Consider the following 25,128-nt stretch of genomic DNA (forward strand, 5'->3'; position numbering starts at 1 on the left):
CAGAACTTGAGCCAGGGGAAGAATAAAAGATTTTTTTATTTTAGAGGAAAAAAACCTTAAACACGTGTTTATAACATTAATTTACAGTCCCCTTTCAGGCTGGTTTCAAATGAAAGCCAAACCAACACCACAATAAAATAGGGATATTAATGATTTCACAGCTGTAGCATCATTCCACTTACACAAGCGTCCCAGAAGAAAAGGTGCAGATGAGGCAGTAACCATCATTACCTTACGTCTTGTTCAGTCAGAGACTACAGCCACCTTACTCTGCTGTCTGTGACGTAACCATCTCAATATCTGGAAGGACTGCTCCATGCGAAGAGGGCTCTGATACTGGGAACTGCTGCGTGATGAAGGTCAGGCTGGGAGCAATGTTTTCAGTGCTGCAAAGGTAAAGCTTTGCAGATGAATCAGCAATAACATGCTGCTGTTCCACCATACATGGTGGAGAGGGAAGGGGCTAAACAGTAACCTCTAATAAGATGTAAGCTTATGCTTTCAAATCTCCATTTTCTTCCCTTATCAATCAGGCTTCTCTCGTCTCCCACCCCCTTCAGGCTCTTACCAAATCCTGTCAGCTCCTTCCTTTACAAACTAAAAATCCATCCTTTCCCATGCCAAGAACATCCTCGTTAACATCAAGGTTACCTCTTGCCTTGAATACAGTAGAACCTCAAAGATATGAACACCAGAGTTACGAACTGACCTGTCAACTAGACACCATGTGGAACTAGAAGTAAGCAATCAGGCACCAGCAGAAACAACCCCCCTATTCTCCATCCCCCTTCCCCCCCCCCCCCCCCAAGAAAAACCCAGCAAATACTTTACTCTGGCGGTATCGCATCTTAAAGGTAAGCACATCTGGGCTGCCTGTCCCCACCACCACCCCGTACTTGCCACAAGGGGGGCAGCCACTTACAGGCAGGAGGTGAAGATGCTGAGGTTACAGGCACAGAATAGGAGCAGCTCCCCACTTTCCTGTAAGCCAGGGGTGCTGCCCCCCCCCCCCCCCGCAATCTTGAAAGCTCAGTCCAACCCAGGAAAGAAGCTAACTGAGCTGTTTCTGGAGTGTGAGCTACTTGAACTGGTGCCCGAGCTCCTCCCTGCATGCTGCGCTCTAGAGGAGCAGCTCAGTTTTAAAGGGCCACAGCCGGCACTGCATGCCCACTGATGCAGAAGTGCCCCAGGGTGCCTCACTCATCACCCTTGCAGCCAGGGGGCTAGAACCAGCTGCCTGTCCCAACTCGCTAGGCAGCCACTTACAGGTAGGATGTGAAGACTGAGATTCGTAGGCACAGCTGTGAGCCCCCGCTCCAAGCAGTCCACCCTGAGGAGCATCCCATAACATCTTGTTCGGAGTTATGAACATTTCAGAGTTACGAACAACCTCCATTCCTGAGGTGTCTGCAACTCTTGAGATTCTACTGTACTACAACTGCCCATCTCACTTTTTCCAGCCTGCTGCTCTACACCAAATGCCATCTCTTAAAATCCTCACTTGCATTCAAGGGAATGGGTTTAAATGTTTTTAAAAGTAGACAATTTTTAAATTAAAAAGGAAATAGGTGAAGGTTTTAAACAAAATCACAGAGGAAAAATAGAGGTTTTAAAAAAAAACAAAATTAATTTTGTCAGATCAAGCATTGGATCATGTATTTGCCTTATCTTATTGCTGTTGCCTTGACTTTGAGTCTTTTCTTAACCTCCATTTTAAACTCAAGCTATTCATTGTTTTTCTATCTGTTTGTACAGTGCCCGGCACAACGGGCCTCATTTCTGAATGAGGCATCTAGGTGCTATTGCAATATAAACAATAAATGCACTGATCTCTTTTCACTACTTTTTTTAACCTTCCACATCTTGTGTAAGATTCTCCTCCAATACTCCACCTGTACTCCTGCTTTCATCCCTATTCTTTTTATTATTTGAATTACAGTTGTGCTTAAAGGCCCCCCTGCTTGGGTCCCTAATGTGCTGGGGGTTTCACAAATGTAGTAAAGAGATAGTCTCTGCCCCAGAGGAGTGTACAACATTCAGCAGGCTGATGAAACAACTGGCTGGGGAAGAAGTGTTGCTGCCTATACTCCTGCCAAGTCACCTGCTTAACTGGCTCATTTGCTGACTCCTACTCTCTTTTTTGTGCCCTCTCCCATGCCAGTCCTCACACTTGGAACTCCCGCCCCTCTTTATGCCAAAGAGCCACCCAGTCTCCTTGCAAAGTGCTAGGGATCTTGCCCTAAAGGAAATAAGTCAGTGCTCCTATTTGTGAATTTTATCTGGTCATCGTGTGTATGCCAATATTAGATTGTAAGTTCCAGGGGACAGTGTGTGCTATCTCCACAACATCTGGCACGCCTGCAGCAGTTAGTGACAATGCATCATACGCCCACGCTTATGCCATATGATAATGTTATATACCCCATGCCTTGGAGAATAACAATTCAACTAGGTGTGTGGTTGTATCAGAGTCTGCACCTACGAAAAAGCAGGCTCCAGACATAAATAGGACTGATTCCTATTTCTGCTATCCAGGCAGCGATAGCTGAACTGAGGAAGAGAGAGGAAGGATGGCCTTTGTGTGCCTAGAACATTAGAGAGAGAGGGCGTCTATATTTAAATAAGACACCTGCCTTGAGGTGCTTTCACCAATATAGCAGGCAGAATTGGACTAAAGTGTCATTCAAACCAGGCAGAAGATTGAATCCCATCCCATCACACACAGACTAGGCATCTGTGACCTCCAGCCTTGCTAGCTGCTATTCATTATATGTAGGAACAAGTTCACACACTCTGAAAAAGCATTAACTGGTACAGATCACAGAAATCCATCTGTTTAGCAGCACAGGTCACTGAACACTTAAACTTGGGATTCCACTCTCTTCAATAGCTCTATCCTGAATGGAGAATCTAGCTCAAGGCCTTTATACTGATACTCAAAGCTCTCTGTGCTACCTGAGTAATTGCCTCTCCCTGTGCAAACATGACCCCTCACAATAACTATGTTGTCCAAGAATAATGAAGCTGTTGACTAGTAAAGGGGAAGCTTCTGAGTGAAGGAGACAGAATGGAGCTGCTGGACCTAGAGTCCGGAACTCGCAAACAGAAGAGATAGGAATGACTATAGACTACACATTCAGAACTAAAAGCAAAATTAATCTTTTCAACTTAAATTTCCCTCAAACATGTCTTCACATGCAGACCAGCACAAACAAGCAAACAAAAACCTTCAGACTAAGCAAAGTATTTCTCTTTCATGCTGGGAAAGATGGAAGGGAAAGATTATTATATTTCTGTTTTTAAATATGTTGGAGGTGCTTGGGCGTTGTGTTAATGGAGGCTGCAGAAGTACCTAGCCAGAGTGCTATAAAAATATTATATCTTACCTAGTTTTGTTTCTTTCTTCAGAACTAGGAGTAACAGCAGCTGGAGCTGAAGGGACCAAAACATGTTTGCCTTTCCTGTGAGGAGGAAACAAAGGCAGGAGAAATATGGATTAAGTGTAACGTGTACTAAGAGGCTTCTCTCTACGCCATACCTATCTCTCTTCCTCACTATCTAAGGGAAGATGAATAGCAGCAAGAAGTGCTAGTCTGGTGCTAGGTGTACTTTAATTTAATCTAGACAATGGAACTTGTGTTTTGCTGCTAAAGTCTTCCTGCTACAGTAAGGAGTGATTGAGAGAGAGACAGAAATGCAGAGTTCAGAGATAAAGTACAGCAAGTTTCTGCTCTGCCTCAGTTCTACAGGCATACAGGGGATGGCTGTTCCAACTCTATTTATAGAGCCTAGATTATCCCCCCCATTTAGCCACTCTGGACATTAATTCAATTTCTAACTTCAGTGACCATGACTCAGTGATTAGCTCATCAAATCCATTCCCCTTCTGATTCACAGGGAACAAACAGACTCCCCTAGCAGATGATATATCTAATATTAAGTTTATCTTAGTCGAAAACAACAGAAAATGAAGTTTAAATGACAGATTTTGGTTTTCCAATTCCAGTTTGTGAGCAAAGCATGAAAAGTGAGTAGAACATGGTGTTTTCCCTAAATGAAATACATTAATTGGACATGACCCTACAAAACTCTGCTATATGTAAGATTATTAAAAGTGAACACATTTCTAATATAGCATCCAGCTGTATTCCCACTAATGGTGTTTGTTGGAGTTTTTTTTTGTCATGAGTTTCCCTGTCAGCTTGGACAATGAAATGGGACTGATCAGTGTCACTTTTTAGTTACCATGCACATACACGAATGTTTTTATATATTTTATATAGTTAGATATGTTTTTAATCTCTACTGTAAAAATGAAACAAAATGGTCAAAACTTCCATTCATGTAACACTAAGGCTCAGAATTTCAACAAACACACTCAAAGTGTAAAAGTTACTATTCCCACCTCAACCTTTACACTCCCACATTGCACATAAAGCATTTTAGATTAGTATTTGAGATCTCCTATGTATTCTTTAATACATACAAGCATGATTTATGTTGCTTAACCTTTCAGTTTCCAGTTTGTAAATCAAGTTTTCAAAGAGACTTCTAAAACTACTTTCGCAAATTCGGCATGCAAATAGCAACATGAGCTATATTGTGAGTACAATTTTAATGGCCAGTTTGTGAAAATTTCAACACATTTTTAACTTTTTTATGATTGGACAGATTCTTTATCTTTGCCACAGACAAAGCACAGCTTTCATTCTGTTTATGGGACACTTCTGTCATTAACTGGATAAATTATCTCTTTATGTTCACTTGCTAAAGATAAGCAGAAATCAGTTAAGCACTGTGAATAAAATTAATCCCATTTCGTTGGTCTAGACTCTAAGACGCCTCTCTGTCCTCTTCACTACTACAGCTACTTTTCTTCCTCTTCAGAGGTATCCTAAACTACACATGAAGACCTAGTAGCTCAACCTAGAGTCAGACTAAAATTAGCTAAAATTCCCTTCTCCAAATTGAGCTGGAATATCTTTCTCTCAGCCTGCACAATTACTGCTCAGGACAGGTTCAGCATTAGCTCCAGAATGGGGGAATCCAAGCAATCACCCTGGAATCACAGGAAGAGCTCTGTGTCCATCTACTACGATAGAAACAGAGCATTACCGTCGCTCCCGACCATTCATTCTTGCAAAGAGTAACCTCAGAACACATTCCTTCTGCTCCCATGTCAACTGGCCAATATCCACCTTCCCTTGCTGGATATTTGTCCTGAAAAACATCAGAGAGCAGATCAATGTAGTAGGAGAATAAGACCAAACAAAACTCTTACCATCCAGCATAAAATCTCCCTTTTTCTGAACAGTGGACACATAGGAAATTCAGAGCTATGATTGAAAATCCTAAATTTCACTCAGCTGGTCAATGATACGTAAGCAGAAAATAATCCTGCATTGGCAGGAGATGGACTATACACCTTGATCAATCTTCCCCACCTCATTAAATTCCACAGGTTTTAATCAAGAATAAAATATAGAGCTTTTACCTCTAAGAAAGGCCCCATGTAGTCTGCAAAAATTGGACCTAAATTCTATGGCAAAGTACCTAAATTCTGCTGCAATCTGATGGACATTCTGGAAATTTTGTGGCATCTTCAGATAAATTTCAAAACCAGAGGCTTTTATTGAATTAAATTAAAAAAGGTATAAAACAATCAGTACAGTAGCTCCTGTGTTATTGATTTTGATATTATATTACATTTATATTTATACCGTTGCCCCTTTTTCAGTTTTCATTGTGCCACAGATTTTTGTATTGACAATGAAAAACTGCTTTGAGAAGAGGTCAAGGGAGGTGTGCAACTGAGGCTTTTGGCCCACAGGGAGGCAAGGGAGACAGAGGTTGCAAGAAAAACACATTAAAATGATCAGCAATGAAATAAATAACAGCGTTGGCATTTAATTGTCATTTTTAGGTTTCAGTGTTAATGTTGTCCTTTCTATTGTGTTCTGCCAGGTCTGCAGCAGCAGTCAGTCCTGAAGCTCCCTACCCTGAACAGTTGGGTCTGCAGCCTCCCCTCCAATGCTGAACTTCTTTCCTTCCCTCCCATCACAGCAGCCTCCACAGAGATTACTAATCTGGTTATTGTTACTACACAGGGATTTTTAAGACTTAGGTTTCATTCCTATGAGCCAGGGAGATGGACACTAAATCATCTGCTGTTTAATTACATGTACCATTTCTCTGCCTCCTGCAGGTCCTTGTACACACTATTTGTGCTGTGAGCGTTGCTGTTAAACGTTCTGATTTTGGGGTACTCTTCCTTCCCTGCAAATGCCTCCATCATTTTCTTCTGATAGGCAGCTTGGGCCACCTGCTTGTAGCACTTCCTGCTGGACACGATCTCACGCTTCACCTGGTCCAGAGCTTCTAAGAAGAAACTCTCTACCTCACTCCTCTCATCCAGGATGTTCTTGGCCAGTTTCTTCACTCGATTCATCTCCCGATCCTTCATCTCCAGCAGCTGCTGCAGCTTGTTGATCTCTACCATGCCTGCCTGGTTTTGAACTAAAGCCTGATGCCGTGTCTTCTGAATTTCTGTTTCAAATTCTTGGGTCATGTGACCTAGTGCCATCTCCAGTCTCTCCACCTTGTGCTGCAGTGCTTGAATCTGTGCTTTTTGCAGAGTGACTTGCCGGACCTTTTCCTGAACCAAACTCTCATTGGTTTCCTAAAGGACAAGAGAAAATGATTTGGACTCTTATCTTGGTCACCCTGAACCTCAGAACGCTTTCAACAATAACAGGACATGGGTTACATCAGACTGATAGATACTCCAGCACTTCCATGCTGGAGTGGGAGTAGTAATCTGGGTCAGGGCTCTGCCTGCAAGAGAAGCAAGTTGAAGAGTGTCTGATCTGCACACTCCCCATTGTACACACTGAACTCCTCTTAGAGGGGCACTATAGGAAACGTTTTCTATTTTCTCCTCCACAATTAAAAGAACAGAGTAAGAGCCTCATGTCTCTTAAGATAGCTCCAAAATCCAGTAAATTGTGGATGGGTCTGACTTGGAAAGGTGCTAGTCCCAATGAACTTGCATCTGTATCCAGAATTTGGATTTCAAGGGCCCCTTCCTAGGGAAGAATGAAATAAAATTAGAAATCAGAGCAGGAACCTTCTCCTGCAGAAGAAAAGCTCTGTCCTCTTCTAGCTGCTTCTTGATTTTTTTTAGCTCCTCTGTCTCCTTCAGGTGATAAGCAAGAGCCTCCTGAAGACGAACATTCTCCTTAAACACTGCTCTCCCTGTGCTGTCTAACTGCCTGGAGAAGGCGAAACAAAACACAAGAGGTGACATCACAGCCTTTTGGGTCTTCCTATATTAAAATCAATACCCTAATTTCAGAGAGAGAATTCATTTATAGGACTATCACTGAGACAGCTTTGCTTCCAGCACCAGGGCTGGACCAGAAGATGGGGGATCATGGAAGTGTCACTGAGACAGCATTGCCTCAGTATCTGGACTGGAGCCGAAATTAGTCTTATGGTAGAGATGTTCGGATGGTGATGGTGCCTGCATTTAAAGTGTGAAAGTAATATAGATGCAGGCAAAGGCCCTTACCCATTTTCCCACAAAGGGTCCCTGTTGTGTATAGTAGTGTTGGCTGCCTGGCAGTTATTTGTAAGACCAAGAGTTACAGTGGCTTTCTGACTCCTCATTGTAACTGGGGAACAGATAACGCAAATGGCTTACACAATGGCCTCATGGTGGGCTCTCTCTGCCAGCATTACTATCTTCTTCTCAGCCTCTCTTTCTAGTAGTTGCTGAAGGGGAGAAAAGGCTGTTTAAATACAGACTGAGACTATGTGGTACTAAAGATAAAATCAGACACAAAGCATTTTTCTAAACTCACATACATGGGATTAAACTGGCCACTGATGCAACCCTGTATCCTAGAGGAAGAGAGGGAGTGAGCAGTGACATGGCCCCCTTGGGGGCACTGAAACCACCTCCCTGTGGGAGTGGGGACAGAGCAATTATATGGCCCCTCAGTGATCCTGATGCTCCTGTGACTTTCCCTGGAAAGCTGCACCCAATTGCCACATCATCTTATTGTATTTTTTTTACAAACACTGATGATTGTAAAATGTTCATCAAATAACAGCCAAAGCAACTCAAACCTGGGTCAATAGGGAAAGTCACATTGTTCTAATATGAGATTCCTAAATCCTTTGTAAGGCACTGTACCTTTTCTTCAATGAACCTGTTCTCCAGCCTTCCAAGAGTCTCCTGATGTTCCCTGTTTGAGATTCTCATATTCTCTTTTATCTATGATTTAAAAAAATCCCTTTAACAATCGTGCTGTATTTCAGCCTTTTAGATAAAAGTGTAGATGAAACTGTCTGGAGAGGCATCTCCCAGTTTTTGTCTTGTACTTATCAGGCCCTCATCAGCTCCTTGCATAATCTCTGCCTCTTCTCTACCTCTCTTTAGTCATGTTACACTTTCCTTCTCTTTCATACTTTACCAGCTCCCTTGTTTTTAAATCACTGTCAAGCTTCATTAGCATACTTCCCACTAGTCTGTTAATAAATATACAGAACACGGCATAGGCCCTTGTAAAACTCTCCCCAGTCTCACACAGCTAGTTACATTCTTTCTACTCATTCAGTCATCTGTGCTATCCAAAACCCAGTACCCCAATTTCTTTGAGAAAATTCTGCAGAAAGGTGTATTTCATACCTTACTTCTAAAAAATTATTTATTATTTGTATTGTGGCACCAAAGAGGTTCCAATCATGGATCAGGGCTCCATTGTGCAAGGCACTATACAGACACATAGCAAATGATAGTCTTTGCCCTAAATAGTTTACAATCTAAGTGACTTACTTGTGTCAAGAGATAAGGCAGTCACTGCATTCCATCCGCCTATTGAACTGGGTATTGGGAAATCATGTTATATCATTTATAAACCCTATGGTACTTATAGCCCAAATACTAGGTCTTCTGTACATATTCTTAAAGGAGGCGTAAGCCCCTTCTGGTATATAAATTGACTGGATCCCAGGCCCTGCAATCCTGGCCTAGTGCAGAAGGGTATGAGTCAAATGTTAGCAATCCAAACTCACCTCTGTAAACAGCTTTGAGATCTATGGATAACCATCACTACAAGTACTAGATACTTTATTATAGGGCTTGGATTTGGCCCTATATTTTTCTCAAGACGTTTGCAGATTGAACATTTGTTGTATTTGTCCTCAGTATTGAGGCTAGAATAGACCTTTTAGTAGCAATCTGTCCATTTTTTGTGCTGGGGGCAGAAGCAATTGAAGAAGCCACCACCTGGCTGAAGTTGGAAATTATTCCTGTACTAACCAGCCAAGTTCACACTTGCTTCTTATCAAACTGTCTGTACTGGGCTATCTTGATTATCACTTCAAAAGTTTTTTTTCTCTTACTTAATTGGCCTCTCAGACTTGGTAAGACAACTCCCACCTGTTCATGCTCTCTGTATGTGTGTATATATATCTCCTCAATATATGTTTCACTCTATATGCATCCGAAGAAGTGGGTTGTAGCCCACGAAAGCTTATGCTCTAATAAATTTGTTAGTCTCTAAGGTGCCACAAGTACTCCTGTTGTTTTTTCAAAAAACATACTGATTCTTTTTAGGTCAAATAATGCTGACTTTATATGGTCTCCCCCAAACTATATACTAGTTCAGGAACATAGAAGTCTGACCAATATAGTGCTTTCTACACTCACAGTAAGCCCTGGTTGCAGTAAACAGTCGAATAAATCAGCCAGGTGCATCTGATGTTCTTTCCATAACAGTCACTCACCATGCCGTAAAGGTGGCAGTATCACTTCTCATATAAATTGTTACAGACAAAGTCATGTAGAGCATGTAGTTAGTACCAGTACAGGTTACCATGTCGAATTAACAGTTTTAAATTAGATTGTGTTAGTATTGCTTTCAGGCCATTAAAACATCCAAAATTAACACTTATGACAAACTTACATCTTCCAGTTCCTTCTCCATATGTGCTTTCTTCTTGCGAAATTCTTTTATTGTTTTCAGTTCCAACTGAATTAAGCCAATTTCTCTGGCTTTTTTGCTGAATTTCTCCTCCAGATCCTTCAACTGCGCAGAATAATGTTCTGCCTGCAAATCAGAAATTCTAATCAAGAAGGGAACAAGTCACAACCATTCAACAATCTCACTGCAGGAAATGGACAGCCAATGCAAATTAATAACTTTGATGTGCAGAATTTTAAAAAGTCACTAAATTAATTAGACTTATCGCTAGAAGGAAAAGCAACAAGTTGGATAGAATCAAACTACCAGCAAAAGAGGAGGCCTAGAAAGAAATATTATGTTTAGAGCTATCTTTTAATAATATGTCAATTCCCAGTCTGTTCTGTTCCTTGTTATTTTTAGGGATGGATGGGCAAGAGGTCCTTGAAGAGCCTACCTCATGCAATTTATTGCTTAAGGGTGGGGAATAGCAGACTTCTGTAGTCTGCAAATTAGACATGTTTCTGTTGTATCTCTGCCCACACCTTATCTATAGGTATTATTACTGGTATCTGAGATAGCAAACCACACTCACAGCTAGAAAGGCCTTGTATAGTCCCCACCCCACTTCTCTTTTGCAGGTTTTTTTCTCATGCCAGGGGTTTACCTCAAAACCTTTACTGCATATCAACTCTTTCTAACTTGCTCATCTTACTATAACCAAAACCACTTCTCAGCCTGCTGTGAAGGCCTCATTCTGAGGAAAAAGAGAAAAGTTCACTCACCACTTTCTCATTCTCTTCTTGGGCCTGCTGCTTCAAATCTGCCAGCTGTTGCTTCAGTTTTGCAATCTGCACAAGATGAAAATAGAGAAGCCATCATCATGGGGAAAACTCAGTGGGTATTCACCCACAAAAGCTCATGTTCCAAAACGTCTGTTAGTCTATAAGGTGCCACAGGACTCTTTGCTGCTTTTACAGATCCAGACTAACACGGCTACCCCTTTGATACTCTCCCCCATTTGTTTACCCCTCCTCAAGCCTCTTTATGGGATCACATCAAGAAAGCTACAGCAACACAGAAAAGGCCTCTCATTTATAGGATTTAAGTGGGGACTGTGGGGGAGGCTGTGTAGGACTGTGTACGCTGACCCTACACTGATTCTGTGTTGGCAGAATTCCTCATAGGCCACTGCAGCCCCCATTATGCCACTAGAGCAGCATATGGGGCCACAATGGGACCCCAGAATCAGTCCCCCGCTTCTTGTACTGTATGTTTGGAGTTGAGGCTCTTTGACCTGCCCACTCTCTCTTACTGAAGAAACCCTTATAAGTGTCAACAGGGGAGCAGAAAAACCCAATCACTGTGGCTGATATTGGAGAAACTCAGAACAAAGTTACACAGATATTGTAAAAACACTCCTGGTCTCAGGAGCAAATGTGCATCTAGCTTTGACTTCACATATTTAAAATATGGCCTGCAGGTGTCAGAAGAGGCTGACTATTGCTGGTCCTGCCAAAGGTGGTCTAATGCAGGAAAGATAACTCATTAACACTGCACATCTGCTTTAATATTTGGGCAATTCTGGATCCAGTTACTTTCACTAGGAAACTTGTCCATATTTCCAAACTAGAAAATTGCAGCTTCCTCCAGTGAAAATGTTCCAATGAAAACAGTAAAGATGCACATCATCCATGCCAAGCATCCTGTTTTGGATGTGCTCAGCTCACCCTGTCTGCTTACAGCATCCGCTGAAAGCATAGTGCGACTGGCAGATTGTTGCACCTTTCCCACAATGCTCATCAGAGCTGCCTGGAGCATGTGCAGAATATGTGTGGTATATAGAAGATGATACTACCTGTGAGCTATTTTTGATTTGTTCTATCAGCTACTTCAAAAGGCTCTTATGCTGCATTAGGAGCTGCATGTGCACCATGAGCAGCAGGTCCTCTGGTCACCTCACATTTGCTGGTGAGTCTGCATCTCCCTCTAAACCTGCTGTCAAGACATCCATCGGCCTGCAGGGTGCTACACCGCCACCTTTGGTGTGGATGCTCAGAGGGGTGCAGGGAGTGGTGGACAGGTTTCTTGGTTCTCTGCACATACCTGCTCTTCTTTCTCCACATCCTGCTTCTTGAGAAAGCTGATCACCTCGACTGTGTCCTTCTCCAGACGGTGCTGCTGCCATGCCAGCTCCTCGTTGTTCCTGGCCAGCGTGCGTGCAGCCTCGCGATACTCGGCCCGGGAGATCTCGGTCACCTCTAGTCGGGCTTCCCATAGCGCTGCATTGGCCTTGGCCCGCTCAGCCTCAGACTCCTTATCCACCTTCGACTCAGCCTTGCCCCCCTTCTTCGCCCTGTGAGGAAAAGCTGAGGCACGTGGGTACTCCAAGGCCCCTGGAACTCCCACCCCGCTGGGACCCCACGGCCAAGGACTCCCTCTGCCCTTCCCTCCCGCATTGCCTGGTTACCTGCCCCATTCTCTCCCTATTCCCCCACCCCTCCCCTCTCTCTCTCACCTCCCCCTTTCCCTTCTCCTCCCCCCGCTCCGCCCTCTGCCCTTCCCCCGTTACCCTGGTTACCTGCCCCCTCATCTCTCCACTTCCCTCGCTTGCCAGTTACCTCCCGCGCTTCGCGCCTTTCCCCTTCCGCATCTTGGCCCCGGCGGGAAGTTGCGGGCGTCGATTCGCAGCACGGATCCGTCTCTACGGAATCTTTGTGACAGGAGCTCGCGGCGACCTGTTACTATGGAGACTAGAAGGCGGGGACTAGTGACGAGATAAGTATGCGACCGTGATGTCAAGTGCGCTGACGTGACATGCGGCACCGGCGAGATGTGGGGTCCCGAGCGTACCGGCGAGGCGGTGAGTGCAGACCCCGGGAGCGCGCGGGGAGAGTGACACCGCCCCCGTCCCATGGACTGGAGCCCCCTGCGCGGACCCCGAGCCAGCCTGGATCCCACACAGAGACCCCGCCCGGCTCCCCCCGAGACCCCGCAGAGACCCAGCCCGGCTCCCCCCTGCTTCCCGAGACCCTCGCTCCCCATAGACCCAGCCAGTTCTCGCTTCCCTCACCCTTCCACTGTACCCACACCTTGCGCCATCCAGAGACCCTCTGCTTCCCCTATACCCATTGCCTCCTTTTATCAGCTCTTCTCCTGCTCCCTCCCTACCCGCTCCATCCTTGACCTCCACAGCTCACTTTGTTTCTCCCCATACCCACTTCTCTCATACCCCCTGTCTACCCGATGGAGACCCATCTGCTTCCTTCATTTAAAACTTCTGCTCCCCATACTCCTCCTTTGTCCCTGCCCCACTATGGAAACCTTGTGCGCCCCATGTACTTACTCTTGCTCCCAACACATAGATCCCCTCATTTGCCCAGATTCTTGCCCTGCCCACAAAGATCTGCTGCTGCCCCCCCCCATCACCATAAATTCCTCGTTGCCTACACAGATCACTATGTTCTCTCCCCTCCCCCAAAAAATCCATCTTCATACCTTCATCCACCTCAGCCCTCCACACAGCTACCTGTCCCCCTGCTGCTCCTTGCTCTTCCCCACCAATCCCCATACTCTCTATGCCCATATTTGCCTCTGGAATCATCCAAGGTTGTGAAAAAAAAAATTTCCCCCTCCAATTTCTTTATTGCTCTGAAATATTTACAGGAACATAACACATGTCTGAAAGCTTTTTGACACTGGAAATGTTTTGCTCTAACTTCAATCTGTGAATGAAAGCTAACTATTTAAAAAAGTTAAAAGAGAAATTATAAGACTGTCAGTGTTCTTCTTAGGCCTATTAGGAAACGGTGAGTTATAGAATAGCCTAGGGAAAGAGGAATGGGTGGAATGCCCACTCCGCTTCTAAAATGACCTTAGCATCCATAACCTCTTCATATCTTGCACTGTCCAGCTCCTGGCTCTCACAGAGACCTGGATCTCTTTGACACTGCTTCTGCAGCTGCCCCATCTTACTGAGGCCTCTTCTTTTCTTACACTGATTTCCCAGGATCAGAATATGTTGGGCTTCTTTCTGATTGCTATTTCCCCTATATCTTCCCTCTTCTCACTCTTTCTCTTCCTTTGAATAACACTGCATCTGACTCTCCTCTCCCTCTTCATGTTGCTATCCTCTACTCTCCACGCCTCTGTCCCATTGCAAGGTCTGCCCTGCCAACCCCCAGTCCTGGCTCACCCCCTAAGTCTGTTTTCTCTGATCCAGCTCTCACGCTGCAGAGCATCTCTGGTAGAAATCCCATGACCAGACTGACTTCCTCCATTAGAAATTCCTTCTGTCTTCTTTCAATTCTGCCATCTTCCCAGTTAACAACTCTACTTCTCCAACTTAATTGAATTTCATGTGTGGAATCTGAGCTGCCTTTTAGCCCTTCGACTCTCTCCGCAAACCCTCCACTTCTGTCTGCACAGGATCTTGCTGATTTATTTCAGGAAAAAATTGACAAAGTATGATGTGACTTTCCCCCACCCTTTTGCTTGCCTTCCCTTACCCCCCTCCTCCCCTGAACACTTTCTTCCTTCTCCCTGGTCACAGATGCAGAAGTTAACATGCTTTAGTGTCTTCCATCTTTTTTAAAAAAACCTGTCCATGATCACACTTGCCTGTTCAACTACTGCTCAATCTCTCTTTTATCTCTGAGCTCATTTGATGCCCTGTTTACAGTTGCTACTGGAGTTCCTCTTCTCTAGTTCTGTCTTAGATCCTCTCCATTCTGGCTTCCTCTATCATTCAACTGAAACTGTTCTCACCAAAATCTCTAATAACCTCTTATTATTCAAATCTCAGAACCAGTACTTCATCCTCATTGATTTGTCAGCCACCTTTGATACAGTTGACCATGCTGCTCTTCTTTAAATCTTGTCCTCCCTTGGTTTCTGGGACTCTGTCCTCTCCTGGTTCTCCCACCTCTTTAATCACTCCTTCAGTGTTTCCTTCAGAGCATCCTCCTCATCCACCCTTCACCTTTCTGTGACAATTCCACAGGGTCCTTGGTCCCTTCTCTTCTTCCTCTGCACCTTATCTTTGGATAATCTCATCTGCAAACACAGATTCAACTACCATCTCTATGCAGGTGGCTCACAGATCTGCCTCTCTACTCCAGACCTGTATCCCTCTGTTCAAACTAAAATATTAGCCTGTCTCTCTGATTTCTTCTCGTGGATGTCTGTTAGCTCAAGCTCAACATGGCTAAAATAATGGACCTTATTATTTGCAGTAATAAAGTTAATTATTACTTTTCCGTGATTTTTCTGCTGTCAGCCAGGGGCTCAGAGCAGGGGCCCCCGCTGTTGGCCACCCAGGGCTGAGAGTGGGGGCTCCCACTGTCGGCCGTCAGGGGCTGAGAGCCGGAGCTGAGAGAGGGGCTCCCGCTGTCGGCTGCCTGGGGCTGAGAGCCGGGGCACGGGGCTGAGAGCGGGGGCTCCCGCTGGCTGGGGCTGAGATCCGAGACCTGGGGCTCCCACTGTCCGCGCTATGCACAGCGGGGCTCCCGCTGTCAAAATTGCAGTGGAAGCCTAATATTGCAGAATCAGCAATTTCTGCAATATCGCAAGTTAAGTGGGGCCTTATGCACCACCCTTTTCTCTGGCCTTGACAAATTCATTCTTACTCCATTCGTATCCATTCAGAATGTTGCTGCAAAGATGGTTCTTCTAGCGCATCACTTTGACCATGCTACCCCTCTCTTTGCATCCCTCCACTGTTCCCTCCTTCTCTATCACATCAAGCAAAAGCTACTTGTCTTAATTTCAAGGCCTTTCATGGCCTATCCCCATCCTACCTGTCATTTCTTGTTCTGTATCAAAAGGTCAACTCCCATGATGCCAGCCTCCATCACCCACTTGTTAAATATTCAAACAAGCACCTTCATGCTTTCTTCCATGTTGCCCCATGCTTGGGAGAAACTCCCCATAAACCTCTGCAAATACATTTAATTGTTCTCCTTCAAATCCGTCCTTAAAACCTCCTTTGCCATCATGCCTATAAAACACTTGACAACGGTCTTTGTGCTGTGTTTGTATAGTGCCTAGCCCAATGGGGTCCTGATCCAAGATTAGGGCTCCTAGACACTATGGTAATACAAATAATAAAGATAGAAGAGTGTGGGTGGAAAAAACTGCTATTGGGTATTAAAAATGGGAGTAAGTGGAGCTCTAAACTGTCTGAGGAGGCTTAGTTTGCCAGAATCTAGAACTTTCTAGATTTTTTACGGTGATTGTGCCGTAAAAACAACTGAGTCTCAGAGTTTCAAGCCTTCTTGTATGTTACCATCACCTTTAATGTAGCAGAAAATGAACAATTTAAAGAGTGTAGCATAATATGAACAATTTAAAGAAGTGATTGAAGCACTTCTCATTGAATATTCTGGAACAGACAGGTCTGCTATTAGATGTTACAAGTGCAGGGGGAGAGGAAATTTAAAGGAAGGGCTAAAAGAATAAACAGATATTATGGAAGGTGATTGATCAGACATGAAAATGATCTAATAAAAGTAACAAACAACCATACAGGGGAAAATGTTCCTGCTTAATGCTATTGATTCTACATCTGAAACAAAAACCACAGAATATTGTATTCAAGTTGCTGAAGATGCCATCCAATAGAATACTGAGAAAAATAAGTCAATGACATTTTTGTCATTTGTTCTGACAGTAAAAATGAAATGATTGTACTAAGAACTCATCCTTTCATCCTAAATTTTTGACACATGGTTGTTCAACACCCTGTTTAGCACTTGGTGAGAAAGAAATAATGCCAAGCACTAAGGCACATTATGGAAGTCCAAAAAGTCTGCAGCCATAATGTCACCATAATGGTTGGTTGATTGAAAAAGGAGGATTGATGTTGCAGCTTCCCAGTGGCACTCGTGGAACACTTAGGAAGATTGTGTCTATATCTGCATCCAATTACCATAGATATGCTGATATTTGCACTCAGTACAAGGAAGACTGAGCAAAACAAAGTATGCATTTTACACAACAGGGGACAATGTAAGGAGGCATTACATTTATAAAAACAAATGAAGGTTCTATTGGGACAGAAATCAACAGATTATAGACAGATGAGACTGCTGTTGCAATCTCAGTGGAAATCTATCTTGATCTAATTAACAAAATTGAAATCCCAATAGGACACAATTTAAAAAAAAAAATTGAGCCCTGGTACAGGAAGAAGAGGCTGAAAATGGCTGCTAGAACATAATTGTGAGTTTGTTCCTTTTCTTCTAGCATTTAAAATTGAAGATCCAGAATTGTACCCTAAATCTACATTTGCAAAGAAAGTTGTCACTTTATTCAGATGACTTGCCTTGCAGTTTGGAATATACTGGCTGCTGGTGTAGCACTGCAGTTGCATGTCATTTTCACCCACAACATTTAAAGTCCAAAATTATTTCAGCACTAGTAACGCCTTAAAAAGGCTAACAGATGCAAAATTCTGGCAGTAAAATCACAGAAGAAGGAACTGTTGAATTCAGAATCAATAATTTTAAAAAGACCTGCACTTCTGTATGACCAGCTCAGCATCAAGAGAGCACTTCTTTCCTACATTCTCATGATTCTGGTTAAAATTTCATCATGAGTTATGTGCTGAAAAAGTAAATACACGGGTAAAAGTGTATTTCTATCTAAAGTCATATACATGAAAGTTCTAGGACTAAAAGTTAGGACTCTGGGAACTTGATTTTGCTTACAGAACTGCAAGCATTTCATTTTGGACAATGTGGGGCTTCCAGGACTGCTGAAACAATTTTTATAGTGTGGGTGCTGTGGATGGAAACTATGTATTTGGTGTTTGTTATTACAGTAGAACCTCAGAGTTACAGACACCTCTGGAATGGAGGTTGTTCGTAACTCTGAAATGTTCATAACTGAACAAAACGTTATAGTTCTTTTGTAAACTTTTGAAAGAACATTGACTTAATACAGAAGAAAAATGCTGCTTTTAATCATCTTAATTAAAATGAAACAAGCACCTTGTCAAATCTCTTTTTAAACTTTCCCTTCTTTTAAGTAGTTTACATTTAACACTGTACTGTACTGTATTTGCTCACTTTATTTATTTATTTTTTTGTCTCCGCTGCTGCCTGATTGCGTATTTCCAGTTCCAAATGGGGGGTGTGATTGACCAATCAGTTCATAACTCTGGTTTTTGTAACTCTGAGGTTCTACTGTACTACTTCAAGCCAATGGGTGCAGCAGCACCCCCAGCACCTCTAGTTCCAGCACCACTGATGGCTTCTCATGTTGGAGAAATAAGCGTACAAAGTGAATCACTTAGTTTCTGCCTTCTGTTTCCTAATTTATTTATTTTGGGGGGGTGTGTGGGGGGTGGTGGTGGTGGTTCTGGTGTATCTGAGATGTTTCTGTAGCACTTATTATCCCTTCTCTCCTCCCCACCCCCCATCGAATTTGGATCTTGGACTTAGGATGGAGGGCCTCTCCCCAATGTCCTTAGAATGTTAGAGCTCTCATCACAACAGTCTGGGATCCCACATGCTCCTCTGCATGGGATACATGGAGATATGAATGAGACTTCCTTGCCCTGGGATACTGTGATGGGGTGTATAAGCCCCACATTGGGGAATCAAGAGTTAGAGTAGTTCTGGGCCCAGAGGGCCCCACCCAGCCACACCTGCTGGGCAGGCTCACAATGGAGGCAAAGATCAAAAGGGAGCAGACCCGCTCAGTCTAGGCAGAAGGAGGAAGGGAGCAGTCCTACGCTGTTGGCCCCTGCGGAGAAGCCTCAGGAGCTCCATGTTGTCGGAAGCAACCCCCGTTGCCGAGTCACCAGAGGCCCCCATGGAGACCAGGAACGACAGGCCGCAATTGAAGGAGAAGAGCCTCTGCATCGCTGTGAGGCAGAACGCCCCTTGGGAGTCCATAAGTACACCTTGTGGTGGCTTTGGGGGGGCAGAGGCTGCGGTAGGAAGTGACCTACGGAGCAGGCTTGGTAGTGTCATTCCCCAGGCTGCGTATCCGACTTGCCAGTCACAGGGCCCTGGGTTTGAACCTGCTCAAGCAGGGAGGGCCCAAGTTCCCCTACAACTCCACAGACAATCCCATCTCTCCCCTCACCCCCAACAGATACTGCTGAGGTTTCCATGTGACAGAGCTGAAATAAGGTTCTGCTTTGCAAGCTCTGTTGCCCTGGGACTTCCTGTTCCATCTTGACTCTGGGGCAACCTTGTTCCTCCCTCCACTGTTCTGGCTCTTCAGCATCTAAGTATACAGCTGAACTCATTTTGCCTCAGTGCTTTCACCTTGGTTGTACTTCAAATTTTCTTTCATTTTAATATATAAATCTGCCCTGTGCTGAACTTACTGCAGGGGTTTGTGGCTGGTTGTGGTTGTTTCCAGCTTATATAATGACAGGCTCAATTTTGGCAGAGCTAATGCTGTTGAAATGAACTTTCTGTCAATTTGTTAAATGTTTTACTAATTTATTGATCTCAGTTGAATATTTAAGCTGTCTGGAACCTTGTACTTATCTGGCTTAACTAAAGACCTATGCATGCTTGTCAGCCCTAGATCAATGATAAACCCAAACTCATAAAGAACAGCTAGCATGAAATTTCATGTGCCTCCCTGGTCGAATAGCTTGCGTGATAAATAGTCCAGTCATGTTAGCTGAAAGCGAAGGTGAAGAAGAGGTGAGTGCAGGCTCAGTCTTCGCTGTCACAGCTTCCCAGTTGTTGTAAAGCTGCCTGTCAGGAAGGAGCAGTTGCCTAAATCTTGCCTCAGGACTCGCAGCCTCAGGTGTGTGGCTAACATACTTTGCATTTCATACTACAAATAATTATTACTGCCATCTAATAAGGGGTAGGCAGGTAGCAAGCTGAGATTCCTTCTGCTGATCTGCTTATTATACCTACTAAAATTGAACATTCAGTCTGTGCAAAACATGTTAGTATTACTGTTATCCTGTCTGCTTTCTCTCCCCTCTCAGTTTTGTTTCACCCCACTTGTTGCACCTTGTCTTAAACAAAGATTGTAAACTCTTTGGAGCTGAGATTGTCTTTTACTCTGTCTGTACAATGCAAAGTGCAATGGGGCCCAACCAAGTTGCAATACAAATAATAATTAATCCCAAGATTAGTGCTTTTGTCAACCTAGAGGAGACCATTTGTTTAGACCATGAGCTGACCTAAACATCTGGAGAGCCCCGACCACAAGCCAAAATTCTAATGAAGCAATGGGACAAAGTTAGATATGCCTTGTGTTGGGAAATAGCCATCCTTTGGGCTAGACATTAGCATAGAAGCAGACACACACACCCTGAAAAGTCTGCAAGATTATCAAATGGCCCTATATCCATATTCCTATGGAATATTTGAATAAACTATTCATAGAATGAGCTGCGGGAGAGGTTACACCAGTAGAAGTCCATGCAAGTTTAAAAGTGATTTTAATTTAAAAAAACTGGAAAATACATTCCTGTTTCTTAGTACCTAATCTCTCCCTAGGTTTCTCCAGGAGAGGTGATTTACAACTCTGCCCCAGACTTCTCCCTCTGCTCCTTCCTTTAACTCTCTTGCTCCTACAACCTCCCCTTAACCCTTCCCCATCTGCTACCACCCTTCTCCATTCCCACTTTCTGTCTTGCTTTCCCCAACTCTTCCACCACCTCTCTCCTCTTACTCTCTCCTTATCCTTTTTAAGACTGTCCAATTTCCCTCTACTGAAGTGCCACTGGACTGTGAGCATTCCACACCACTTAGCAGAGAGGCTCAGAGTTGCTCTGGCCTGGCAGCACTTGAGTGAGGGAAGAAGAGCTGACCGATTTAATTTGGGGGGTGGGGGAGGAGAGCATGGAGAGGCATGGAAAATTGGGAAGGTAAGGAGAGAGTAGATGAGTGGGGAGATGCTCAAGGAAGAGGTTTAGAAAGGAGCAGGTGGAAGGGAAGGGAAAGGCTCATCTACCAGAAAAAAATGACAATAGCCAAATAGTGTTAATGAAGGAAATTAGTGGATTATTTCTAGGGATTATACAAGGATATAGGTATCACATTTGTCTGTGATGTAATCCAAAGCCTCCACAGTGTGGCTGCATCAGAGCTATGACCTGAGGCAGGTGCATGGTTTTATTTGTAATTCCTTTCAATAAATAAAATAGTCCTGAGCTGTATTGTGCTAGGACAGCACCACAGCTACCGACCAATCAAAGATCAGGATTTCCTAATGTGACTTTATATCATATTACGCCCTGGGCACAGAGCAGCTCCTCATATTCTCTCTTGACAGAGGCAAGAGTCAGGTAAGAAGACTCTTACAGGAGAAACAGACACTGGAGCCAGAAACAGGCAAGGATCCAAAGGGTGACAAGTGCAGGGACGAGGAGCAGGCAAGACTCTCAAGCACAGTAGATGGACATGCACACAAGTGAGGTGTGGGGTGGACAAACAGGTCCAGGAGGAGGGTGTGAGGGAGGATCTTGAAGTGGATGAGTTGTGTTGATGTGTTTTATATGCTAGGCAGGGGTTCTCACAACACATTTTTTGGTGGCCTCCGAGTGCAGCCACCAACTCTTGCTGGTTGCCACGCTGACAATTTTTCCTAAAATAATTAATTAACTTTAGAAAAAACAAATAAATATGCACATATACATGTCCAAATCATTGTAATTTATTTATGTAGGGTTTTTTCAGACTCAGTAATAAAAATAATGTACAGTGGTCTCTATTCTTTACTGGACCTAAACAGAAGAGAACACAAATAAGGTGCTTTGCATGTTCTTGTCTTTTTGTTGTTTGTTTCTTTTGCTTTTTTGGTTGCTTTAAAAAAAAAACTTGCTAGATAGTAAGTCTGCTGCTGTGAAAAGTGATCTTTGTATGTTTGTTAATCTCACTTTTCACAGCAGACCTACTCAGCTCCGGCAAGCCCTGGGAGAAATTAAGCCCTAGATGGGGAGGTGGGCAGGGAGGCCGTGGGACCCAGGGACGATGGCATGAATGATGAGCCTGGGACCAGAGCCTGCTACCATGTAGATGAAGCCCTCCTGCCGAAGCCTGCCCCACCCTCTGCCCCCGGAAAGTGGGGAATTCACCAACTACCTGCACCTCCAGCATTTGTCTCCCCGGAGGGGGACAGGGCCCAACCCCCACTGGTGGCCCTGCGAGAGGGGCCACTGCTCTCTGCCTCCATCACAGCCCAGGAGGCTGTGGCCGCAAGAAAAGCCCCTGGTGGTCGCAAACGGCCACGGTGGCCACATTTGAGAAATGCTGTGCTAGGGTACTTTTATTATATGTGTTTGCAATGCGACCCTGACAGGGTTCTCTTGGTGTTGCTCAATACAAATAATAAAGACAACTATATTCTTCTCTGTTTGCTTCAATTAAGCACTTGATTAGTGACTGTGCAGTTTCTGTACCTGTGTTTCCTTTGTTAGCATCTCCTTGCAAGACAAGCGTGCAGGGAGGCTTTAATCACAGAATGGAGGATAATAGGAGGGGAAAGCTGCTGAATCTTGATACCTAATGCTAGGTCATGCACTTGGGAGACGGTAAATAATGTTGGCATATTATAGGCCATGTGAGCAGTTTTCGTTCTGCGAAAGAGAGGTCAAAGTGTAAAAATAGTTTGTCCTCGTTTGGCTGGTTTTAAGCAGAGAACTTTGTACCAAGAGGGGAGGATAAACAACTGACTTGTAGGCAAAAAGCCATGAGAGATGTTTGAACACTGAGAGGGGGCTGAGAAACTGGGGCCAGGTGCGTGTCACCATTTAGTCTCCCTTTTTACAGCACAGATCCCTCTTGGTGACCACTGTGCCGCTTGCAGTCTATGCTCTTTACCCTCCCCATACACTGATCTCTCCAAGCAGCTGCCATCAGCCTGAGATGAAATTCTCTTTGTTTGTGGTACTGAATGACATTTTTGTTCTGTGCCAGGCCAGCATCCCATATGTGGATGTCAGGACGGAGAGATCCAGCCCTGAGCTCCACTTACATAAGGTGTGAATTCAGCTGAGGCTTGAGCTGTCAGGAAAGTCCCAGGAGTGTAAATCTGATCCGGAAGCCCAGGTGAGAGAGAAGGTTCTGTGTACAAAATCAAGATTAGGTATCCTGGGACTCAGTTTTTAAATGCTCCATGCAGATGTCTGCAGCAACAGAGAGGAGCCTTTATTCTGAAAGAGCAAATTAGTCAGGTGCAGTTGCAGCACTTACAGGGAGAGCCCCTTCTCTAGTGTGGGGATAGCCGGGAGCACCTGTCCTTTGGGTAGGGGCAGTCAGGATGGACACCTTCCTTTTTTAAGGGTGGGTAGCTTCTGTGCTGGGCAGATTCCTTAAAACAGAGGTATGAAGGAGAAAGCTGTTGGTAACCTCTGTTCTTGTTTCACTCTCCAGGAGCTCCTGCAACTCTGTGAACGCTGATCCATACTCCAGCTGCCCCAAGGTTTCCTTGCAGGATGGCAGCTTCCTGGCTCGCCATCTTTCTAATGCTGGCCCTTTCCTCTATCTACTGCATTGTTTCTCATCCCAGCCCGGAGATGTGGTTTCAGGGTCTCTTTCCATCTAGTGTGTGCCTTGCAAATGCCCATACCAACACCTTTTATGGCATCATGTTTGATGCAGGAAGTACCGGGACCCGAATTCACATTTACACCTTTGTGCAGAAAAACCCAGGTAAGGCTGAATGGCAGAATTCCAACAAATAAGGGCATTTCTCAGAGATCCAACCTGCAGGATTCCACACCCTGATCATATTGGCTTAGGCCCTGGCTGCCTTAGAGATGCTTTTCTCCTCATGCACCATCCTGGAGTTTGGGGCAGCTGGGGCAGTTCTACTATCAGCCCCTAGATCCAAACTCTGGGTGGTGGTTGTTTTTAGTATGTGCTGGGGCTTCACTGTGCAACTCTCTTCCCTGTTAATCTAACAAAGGCTGTTGAACTTCTGGGCATAGAAGAAAATTCTCAGTTTCCAAACGCTTTAATCTGGGCAATTGTGTAAGGGGAATAAGTCTCACTGAGGCTTGGATGGCATTTTCATGCATTGTCCTTAGGAAACTTGATATGTTTCCTTGTATTGTAACTTGATGTGTTTTTAACAGGTGGTTAATGAATTTGGAGCACAAGGGGCACATTTTGTTAAATCTTTCCCTGGCAAAGGAGGATCAGTGTTTGTATTGGAAAGGGGTGGTGGTTATCTGCAGGGAGATATAGGGGATGGATGTCATGTGAAATAATCTGGTCCTAAATTTGAAGCTAAAGAGCAGCAGAGCAGGTGGTATAGGCTTTCTCATGTTCTGCTTTGTTTCATTTGTGCAGAGCAGCCTCCAGAGCTGGATGGGGAGATCTTTGAGTCCGTGAAGCCAGGGCTTTCTGCTTATGTTGATCAGCCTGAAAAGGTAAGACTTTTCTGGAATCTCCCATGTTGCCTGTGAATAGGTCTTCTTATCTTAATGCCACCTGTAATTTACTTAACATGATTGACTATATCTAATGGTTAGCACAGGGAACTGGGAGTCCGGATTTAAGGGACCTGTTCACACATCTGTCACTGAATGGCTCTTTGACCACAGTCACTTCACCACTGTGCCTTAGTTTTCACCCCTCTCAAATGGCAATAATTACACTTGCCTACTTCACATGGAAAATGTGAGGTTTGTTTAACTATTTCTAAAGTTCTTTCAGATCCTCTGATTTAGAGCAAAGAATAACTACTATTATTAGAGGTGGAACTTGTATGCTTTCTTAGCAGAGTTCCTATTCCATAGTAATTTAAAAACATGATTTTTGTACTACCAGTATCCATATTCACTCTTTTCTCTGTAACTACTCCAAACATGACAGTTAAGTAAATGCTCCACTTTCATTTACTAGTAACTTTCTCAATTTTTCCTTTTGGGCTGATACGTCTCAGTACAAAGGTGAATTTTTTTTCCTTGGGAATTTTGAGGGGAAACAAATCCTGCTTGAGTTATATAGTGGACCAAGAAAGAAAAAACCTCTTTCCAGCTGTAAAAAAGTTGCTATTTTTTGCATGGAAAACTCTCAGACAAAAGAACTATAAATGTAAACCTTTGTATGCAGCGAGACTTCAGTGAGAAATAGTTTTTATAAGTTTTGGTGGGGCAGAATCAATACTGAAGCTCTAAGCCAGGGATCGGCAACCTTTGGCACACAGCCTGCCAGGGTAAGCCGAGCTT

At 44.1% G+C, this 25,128-nt stretch overlaps 2 protein-coding genes across 3 annotated transcripts in view; one reads left to right on the forward strand and one right to left on the reverse strand.

Annotated features, from left to right (window-relative positions):
• Positions 1-265: 265 nt before the first annotated feature.
• BBOF1 (basal body orientation factor 1) lies at positions 266-12,621 on the reverse strand. Of its 2 annotated transcripts, none has more exons than XM_065404255.1 (11): positions 12,590-12,621; positions 12,075-12,324; positions 10,754-10,819; positions 9,972-10,115; positions 8,198-8,278; positions 7,703-7,773; positions 7,127-7,271; positions 6,186-6,679; positions 5,116-5,220; positions 3,387-3,461; positions 266-386 (listed from the first exon to the last, which is right to left on the reverse strand). In XM_065404255.1, exons 1-11 carry the CDS (start codon positions 12,619-12,621, stop codon positions 266-268), a joined length of 1,584 nt encoding a protein of 527 aa, XP_065260327.1. The 2 variants fall into 2 exon arrangements, with proteins under 2 accessions (XP_065260327.1, XP_065260326.1); XM_065404254.1 differs by having other exon boundaries at positions 12,075-12,408.
• Positions 12,622-12,774: 153 nt separating this feature from the next.
• ENTPD5 (ectonucleoside triphosphate diphosphohydrolase 5 (inactive)) overlaps positions 12,775-25,128 on the forward strand; it is a 39,801-nt gene continuing 27,447 nt past the window's right edge. Inside the window, exons 1-4 of the mRNA XM_065404421.1 lie at positions 12,775-12,831; positions 22,871-23,002; positions 23,327-23,605; positions 24,248-24,327. Coding sequence (XP_065260493.1) covers positions 23,389-23,605; positions 24,248-24,327 — 297 coding nt within the window. The 5' untranslated portion in view covers positions 12,775-12,831; positions 22,871-23,002; positions 23,327-23,388. The remainder of the gene's footprint in view (positions 12,832-22,870; positions 23,003-23,326; positions 23,606-24,247; positions 24,328-25,128) is intronic.

The sequence above is a fragment of the Emys orbicularis genome, chromosome 4 (assembly GCF_028017835.1).
Source record: "Emys orbicularis isolate rEmyOrb1 chromosome 4, rEmyOrb1.hap1, whole genome shotgun sequence".
In the NCBI taxonomy this organism is placed as follows: domain Eukaryota; kingdom Metazoa; phylum Chordata; order Testudines; family Emydidae; genus Emys; species Emys orbicularis.

Coding starts and splice junctions, on each gene's coding strand:
- BBOF1 (XM_065404254.1), bottom strand. CDS start 12,621: ATGCGGAAGGGGAAAGGCGCGAAGCGCGGGAG. Junction 10,820..12,074: donor ATGTGGAGAAAGAAGAGCAG/GTATGTGCAGAG, acceptor CATCTTGTGCAG/ATTGCAAAACTGAAGCAACA. Junction 10,116..10,753: donor AAGAAGAGAATGAGAAAGTG/GTGAGTGAACTT, acceptor TCTGATTTGCAG/GCAGAACATTATTCTGCGCA.